This window comes from Myotis davidii, unplaced genomic scaffold (genome assembly GCF_000327345.1).
Source record: "Myotis davidii unplaced genomic scaffold, ASM32734v1 scaffold4251, whole genome shotgun sequence".
Taxonomy (NCBI): Eukaryota; Metazoa; Chordata; class Mammalia; order Chiroptera; family Vespertilionidae; genus Myotis; species Myotis davidii.
Window position 1 is genome coordinate 534 of NW_006282535.1, and position 7,325 is coordinate 7,858.

Below are 7,325 nucleotides of genomic sequence, written 5' to 3' on the forward strand. Positions count from 1 at the left end.
ATTGGCCTCCTGATTAAGCATGTTTTAGGGATAATTTTCCTTGCTGTTGGCAATGACCAGTTTTGCAAGTTCTAATATGCTAAACAGTACATTTTATTTTTGCCTGTGTACGAAGTGATCAAGAAAATAATTTCTAAAACCCATACATGATAAAAAACATCGTTGTATGTTATGAGAAAAAAAAAGATTTGTTACAGGGATTTGACCTTAATTATGGTAGCTGGTTAACCAGTTTCAAACCTGTTTATGGGCTTTGTATGATGCTGGAGGTTGAAGCCTGCAGGCAGTTGAGAAGGGAAGATGGGTAATTAGAGGGAAGAGTAAGTTAGAACCACAAGCACAAGCTGGAATCCACAAGGATGGGCTAGAACTCAGGTCTCATTGCTCCTGACCTGGGTGGCATGGCAGAAGCCAGGATTCTGCATCATGAAGCTAAACTCACATATCTGGCCCATAAGTCTGAGAAGCTGAAGGAAGAGAAGGTGAAGTAACTGCAGGCCTCGCTCTTACCTCATCCCAAAGGGGCCAGCAGGTAAGCTACAAAATTTCTGCTTCACTTCTGCTTTCCAAAACTCCTACACCACCCATTTTCATTAGAGCATCCCAGCCAGTCATTGTCAGCCACCTTTAGTGATCAAGAATGCTATGGGAAGTACAGGTAAGTAAGTGGTGGGTTTTTTTTGTTTTTTATTACACAAAGTTTTTTACTTTAGGCAAGTTATTTTCATCTGCAAAACGATTAAATTCAGGAATGCTTTCCAAGTACTTTTCTTTAAAATCCTTAGATTTTGCTTATGTATTTGCAGGTGCTGTGGCAAAAGTGAAATTGTAACTGTATCATTGGTGCCATTATGACTAAAAGTACTATACTAAAATAATTTTAGAAGGTCATCACTAGATAGTACTGCAGAGGGTCACATGACCTAAAATTGCCAAAATACTTGAGGTGACATTTTTAGATGACAATCTAAAATACCACGGCCCCAGATTTCTGACATAAATTGCTTTGTAAAAGTATTAACTTTGCACTTTACAAGTAGTGTAACATCTCCTCTGTCCTTTTGTCTCTTGGGCAAGTTTTACTGTCAGCTGTCTTTGAAAGTTTGCAGTTTCCAAATATAAAAACTTTGGTAAGGATGCATTTTCTTAATTTTAGAAAACATGGTTAAGATTCCTCTTGCTGGAGTTAACAGCAGAGGCATAATGTGTTCCATACTAATTAATAATTCTCTCACTCAATTTTAAAGGCAGGACTTCAAAAATAAATAAAAATAAAAGCAGGACTTCAAATTCACCTAGTGCTCTACTGTAACTTTCTTACTCATGCTATTTGCAAATAAAAGGAACATAAATGAGCAAAAGGAAGCAATCCTTAAGTCAATATGAAAGCGTTTAGTCCAGACCTTTTTTGTCCCCTTGAAACAGGATCAATCCTGTAGACTTAGTGAAAAATAAGAAGGGGTCACTAAAGATCATTATTCACTACTCTCTCACAAGGTGTGAATTATAAACTGTACATGAATAACACTATAAAAACTCATTTCTATTAGTGTGAGTGGGGCTCAATACCAATTCAAAGCAGAAACAAAATTGTTTTTCAGCTTCTGTCAGCTATTAGCTTCTCTGAAATGTGTTAATTTCCAGACGATCATATGTTCCTAGGTTCACAATAATTAGAGCATCTGCTTTATGCTTCCTTTTTATGAAATCTGACAATTCTCTATGAAGCAAATTCTCTCTCAAAAATTATTTTAAGACAAGAATCTGACCTTCTTTTGATGCCACACTGTTGGCAGAAATATTGAACTCTTCAAAATAGCCATTTAAGGTGACTATTTCATAGGCCCCCAAGTTTTACTTTTCTTCAATCACAAATAGAAGACATAGTTTATGGACCTACACCACAAAATCTACATTTTCATGTGGGATTAAAATACTAGAGGCCTGGTGCACAAAATTCATGCACTGATGCCTAACTGCTCCCTGCCAGCCTGATCGCCTGCAACTGTCCTTCCCTGCCAGCCTGATCTCACCCCCAGCTGCCCTCCCGTGCTGGCCTGGTCACCCCAGTGGAAACCATGCAGAGCAGCAGCGGGAACCCGCCCCCGCAAGGGGCCGCGGGAATTGCAGTGGCCGGCGCACAGAGCAGCCGGTTCCACCCTCCACTGTGCGCAACGCCATCTTGTGATGGTGTTATGGTGTGAGGGTCAAATTGCATATTACCTCTTTATTATATAGGATATGGTGTTTTGATTTAGTTACTTGAAACACAGAATATCGCTTCATTCATTAACTGGATTAAAAGGCACATTTTGAAAAGTTTAATGTGAAAAGTTTATTTGCATTAATAACTCCTTGTTTTCACCATTATAAGAGATACTGACATTTGCTTGTCCTTTATGATCAAATAAAAGACATTTGGAATGGATCATCTCTTTCTACTATCCTTTATGAAAGAAAAAGTTAAGAGTTAAAAACGAAATCCAAGTGCAAAAGTTTTCAGTAGTCTTCCTACCTCCAGTGTACCCCAGCAAAATATTCACAGCTTTTAGGAAATTGTTAAGTTCCAAGTTGCAATTTTCCATGTTTCCCCCCCACACACTAAATTGTCTGTACTTGTGAAAAATCTATGGTATAATCCTGAAAATATAACATATTCCCAAAGAGTAAGGGAGCCTAAAAGCAACAGTGATAACTACCATTCAGTGTCTCAAACCTCACATTAATTATTGACAAGGTAATTCAATTTCTAAGTCACTTGATCTATAAGGATTCCCAAAATAATTGGGATCAACTTGTATTTAATAAACCTAGTCTGGGTTTCCAACTCTTCTCACAAAATTCAACAGACCCACACCAGGTAGTAAATGGCCTTTGAATTTTTAACTATGACTATTTTTCTTTATTATAAAATGTATTTAATAAAATGTCAACATATGCAATTATGTTATCAGCATGAAAGATGCAGGTTTAAAGATGTTTATTATAAAAATTTTCTTATGATTGATGCTTTGGGTTTGTAAATAATCATCTTTTCAATAAAGGTTTCTAAACTCATTCAGCTTAATTAAAATTCTTGAAAATGTTTAAATTACGGGTCACTCTAAAAAACCTGACAAATGCATTCTCACACATTCATCAGGATACATTTAAAAAGCATTTCTTTAGCTAATTTCTTAAATACAACGTAACATATTATGTCTCATACCTTATTCTCCCTAATTTATTTTCATTCTTGGACCATCAAACCATCTTGGAATAAACATGAAAAATTTTAAGTGTGAAAATGAGTAATGCATGATTTTTTAACACTTTGAAGATAATTAAAACCAATAAATATTTTCTTGTGACTTAAAAAAATAAACAGTAGGAATTATCAATCTTGTGTACATTTTTGGAATTTAACTTATAACAAATATATTCTGTTAGCATATAAAATGTTTTTACCTTACTTTGAAAGCATTAAATATGTAGGGAGTCCAAAATGTGAGTTGTTTAAAACTGACATGAACACTAAAAACAAAAAAAATAATCAGAATGATGTGCAGTTATTAGGAAGCAAGTTTAAAATTTTGGAATATTTTTAAAGTGCTGAGATTTGGAAGAGGACTATCCCTAAACATGCTAGTCATATCCTATTATCAACACAAAAAAGGCTTTAAAACTCAAGTTTAGAAAAAAAAATAGAGGTTCTATGAAAGGAAGATTAGTAACAAACATTTACCATTGAAGAAAGAATTCAGGTAAAAACAAATAGCACCACAATGAATTGCACTAAGGTGCTAAAGGAGGTACCTTATTCCCTGCAGAGTGAATGCTCCTTCTGAAATGTATTGCAACATATAAATGCAATTGTTTAATGGTTACCATTTGGTTCATTCATCTACAGAAAACTGCATTCCTTTCTAGTTCATCATATTGAACAAACATTCAAATTACTGAACTATACATAAAGTTACATAGTTTACATTTTATGAAAACAAAGTTGGAAGGAATATTTATAAATGTCACCTTGGTCGGCCGTAGGAGGTTGGCTGTGGGAGAGCACTGACCACCAGGAGCAGCTCCTGCGTTCAGCGTTTGTCTCCTGGTGGTCAATGTGTGAATATAAGATGACAACTGTAAAGGGCTTCATATCTCTTAAGACATTTAATTTATGTTACTGGTCCAGGAGTGTTTTAGATATAACTATATATATAGATATAGATATATATGCATATATATTTCAACAAGAAGTGTAAAAATTTTTAAAAACAAATCACAGCACTCATAGCTGTTTTACATTAAGAAGTACTTAGGGTCATTAAGGTGTCAAACTATTACACTATAATATGTATATATTTAAAAAGACTGAAAATGGCACATCAGGAAACTTATTAGAGGCCCATTTCATTATATCATATCACTGATGTGTCAGTTCTATGAAATTCCCTTTTCTTCACTGAAAGCATCTGTCCCTCCTACTTCGCCTCCCTGTGGGGTCTCTGCACGCTCTTGCTTTCCTTGGTGAGATGGCGTCATGCTCGCGCCATTAGAGATCAGGAAAACGGCTTGGGTCTTCCTTGTAGTCGTCAGGTATAGTAAAGATGGAGCCGTCAAACTCATCGTATCTGAATTCCTGAAAAGTCACAGTGGCTGTGATCGTAGGAAACACAGGTATATCTAGAGAGAACAATCAATGATAATACTGTAAAATGAAATGTTAATCTACTTATCTCTATATATAAGAGCCTAAGTGACTGTTACAACTGGTCACTATGACACGCACTGACCACCAGGAGGCAGACGCTCAACGTAGGAGCTGCTCCTGGTGGTCAGTGCACTCCCACAGCCAACCTCCTGCTGCCAGCCAGCCAACCTCCGCAGTCCCTCCCCATGGCTGGCCAGCCAACTTCCCGCGGTCCCTCCCCATGGCTGGCCAGCCAACTTCCCGCGGTCCCTCCCCATGGCTGGCCAGCCAACCTCCCGCGGCTGGCCAGCCAACTTCCCGCGGTCCCTCCCCATGGCTGGCCAGCCAACTTCCCGCGGTCCCTCCCCATGGCTGGCCAGCCAGCTTCCCGCGGTCCCTCCCCATGGCTAGCCAGCCAACTTCCCGCGGTCCCTCCCCATGGCTGGCCAGCCAACTTCCTCCCGCGGTCCCCCATGGTTGGCCAGCCAACCTCCCGCGGTCTCTCCCCAGGTTGGCCAGCGAACTTCCTGCAGTCCCTTCTCAACCCCCAGAATGGGCGAGATGGCCCTGATCGGACCCAATCGCTGGGCAGGCCGAGGGACCCCAACCGTACACAAATTCATGCACCAGGCCTCTAGTATACTAAAAATACTATTAGAGACACCCATACTCCTTAAATTAAAAAAAGAAACATTCAAGCACCAGACCAATCCTACCTAATATGTTTATTACTGAGTATGATGCTTTGAGGAAGGATTTAGTTATTGGTTATGTGAGAATAAACAAATAATCTTTTCTGTCAAAGAAGAGTTTTGGCGGCTGCCATTTTGGCTCCCATGAGGGGCTGCCGTTTTGAAACAGCAAAGGTCAACCTCTTTGTTTAAATTAGCCAATCGTGCAAGAGTGTGAGCCTAAGCTCTTCCAACCAAGAGTGAGGAACAGATGACATGCGCCAGACATGAGAGCCTGAGCAGACCGCCACCTAGTGTGCATGTGCTCCCAGACCATGTGAATGCGCACCCTCCTGCAGGAGTGAAGATATTTGCCATGCTGCCTGGCTCCTGAGTGTGCTTTGTGTTTTACCAGGAGCCCTGATTTTGGGCTCGCTTTATTTCTAACAGTAAGAAGAGAAAGACATGGAAGCATCTTCCGTCTCTCTCCCTTCCTACTCTCTAAAAAGCAATGCGAAAAAAAACATCCTTGGGTGAGGATTAACAAAACAAACAAAAAACTTAAACATAATTAACATAAAGATTACACAAAGAAATCAACATAAGGATTACACAGTTTCCAGTTATTTCTGGGAGGGAAAACCATTCATTTGTGCCTATTATGTGCAGATGCTGTTCTAATTCCAGGTATCAGCAAAGTAAAGCCCACTGCCTGGCCTCTTTTTGTGAGGCTTGTGAGCTAAAAAATGATTTTCTATTTTTAAATGGTTAAAAGAAACCATTTTAACCATTTGTGTCTATAAAATTACATGAAATTCAAACACATCGTCAAATTTATAGACACAATATTTAGTTATTGGTTATGTGAGAATAAACAAATAATCTTTTCTGTCAAAGAAGAGTTTTGGCGGCTGCCATTTTGGCTCCCATGAGGGGCCAAAAATATTTGTGTCTATAAAATTACATGAAATTCAAACACATCGTCACAAGATGGCCACCCTCACGTGGTCACAAGATGGCTTGCAGAAAAGGGCAGTTGGGGGCAACCAGTCCTGCAAGGGAGGGCAGTTGGGGGCAAGATCAGGCCTGCAGAGGAGTGGTTAGGGGGTGATCAGGCTGGCAGGCAGAAGCAGTTAGGGGCAATCAGGCAGGCAGGCAGGTGAGTGGTTAGGAGTCAGCGGTCCTGGATTGTGAGAGGGATGTCCCACTGCTGGTTTAGGCCTGATCCCTATGGGACATCCCCCGTGGAGTCCCAGATTAGAGAGGGTGCAGGCTAGGCGGAGGGACACCCTGCCCCACCGTGCAAGAATTTCGTGCACTGGGACTCTAGTAATAATATGAATATCAATAAGCACAGTAAAGTGTGGTTTCAGTAATACTGATCAAAGCAAGATAAAATAGATCTGAGGAATTATATCAAGGCTATATTCACTATATGTTTATTTTTCTCCCTCACTAGAATGTAAACACCTAGAGGCAGGGACTTTTACTAACTCTCACCCTAGAAAACCATCTGGCAAGTAACAAGCACTGGTTAAACATTTGATGTCTGAATTGATGGATGGTACTGAAGACTCTCCTGAATAAAGCCTAAAGTCAGTAGAAAGGGGAGTTAAACTTCTCCTGAAGCTTAAATTTATGCTAAATCCAGGCCTAAACTCCACAAGAAACTTCTAAATCTCGTTTCCAGTTTTCTGATATAGTTAAGAAGTTAAATACGAGATTTTACTATTGTTAAAGATCATGATGATAAAATTAAGTTTAAATATTTGAAAATAACCCTAGCCGGCCCTAACCGGTTTGGCTCAGTGGATAGAGCACTGGCCTGTGGATTCAAGGGTCCCAGGTTCGATTCTGGTCAAGGGCATGTACCTGGGTTGCGGGTATATCCCCAGTAGGGAGTGTGCAGGAGGCAGCTGATCGATGTTTCTCTCTCATCGATGTTTCTAACTCTCTATCCCTCTCCCTTCCTCTCTGCAAAAAAT

The 7,325-nt window shown here is 39.7% G+C and overlaps 1 protein-coding gene across 1 annotated transcript in view; it reads right to left on the minus strand.

The window, feature by feature from the left end:
- Positions 1 to 2,310: 2,310 nt before the first annotated feature.
- The window catches only part of LOC102755590 (ankyrin repeat domain-containing protein 13C), a 25,356-nt gene continuing 20,341 nt past the window's right edge, over positions 2,311 to 7,325 (minus strand). Inside the window, exon 6 of the mRNA XM_006753130.2 lies at positions 2,311 to 4,662. Within this exon, the coding sequence (XP_006753193.2) occupies positions 4,532 to 4,662 (131 nt within the window). The 3' untranslated portion in view covers positions 2,311 to 4,531. The remainder of the gene's footprint in view (positions 4,663 to 7,325) is intronic.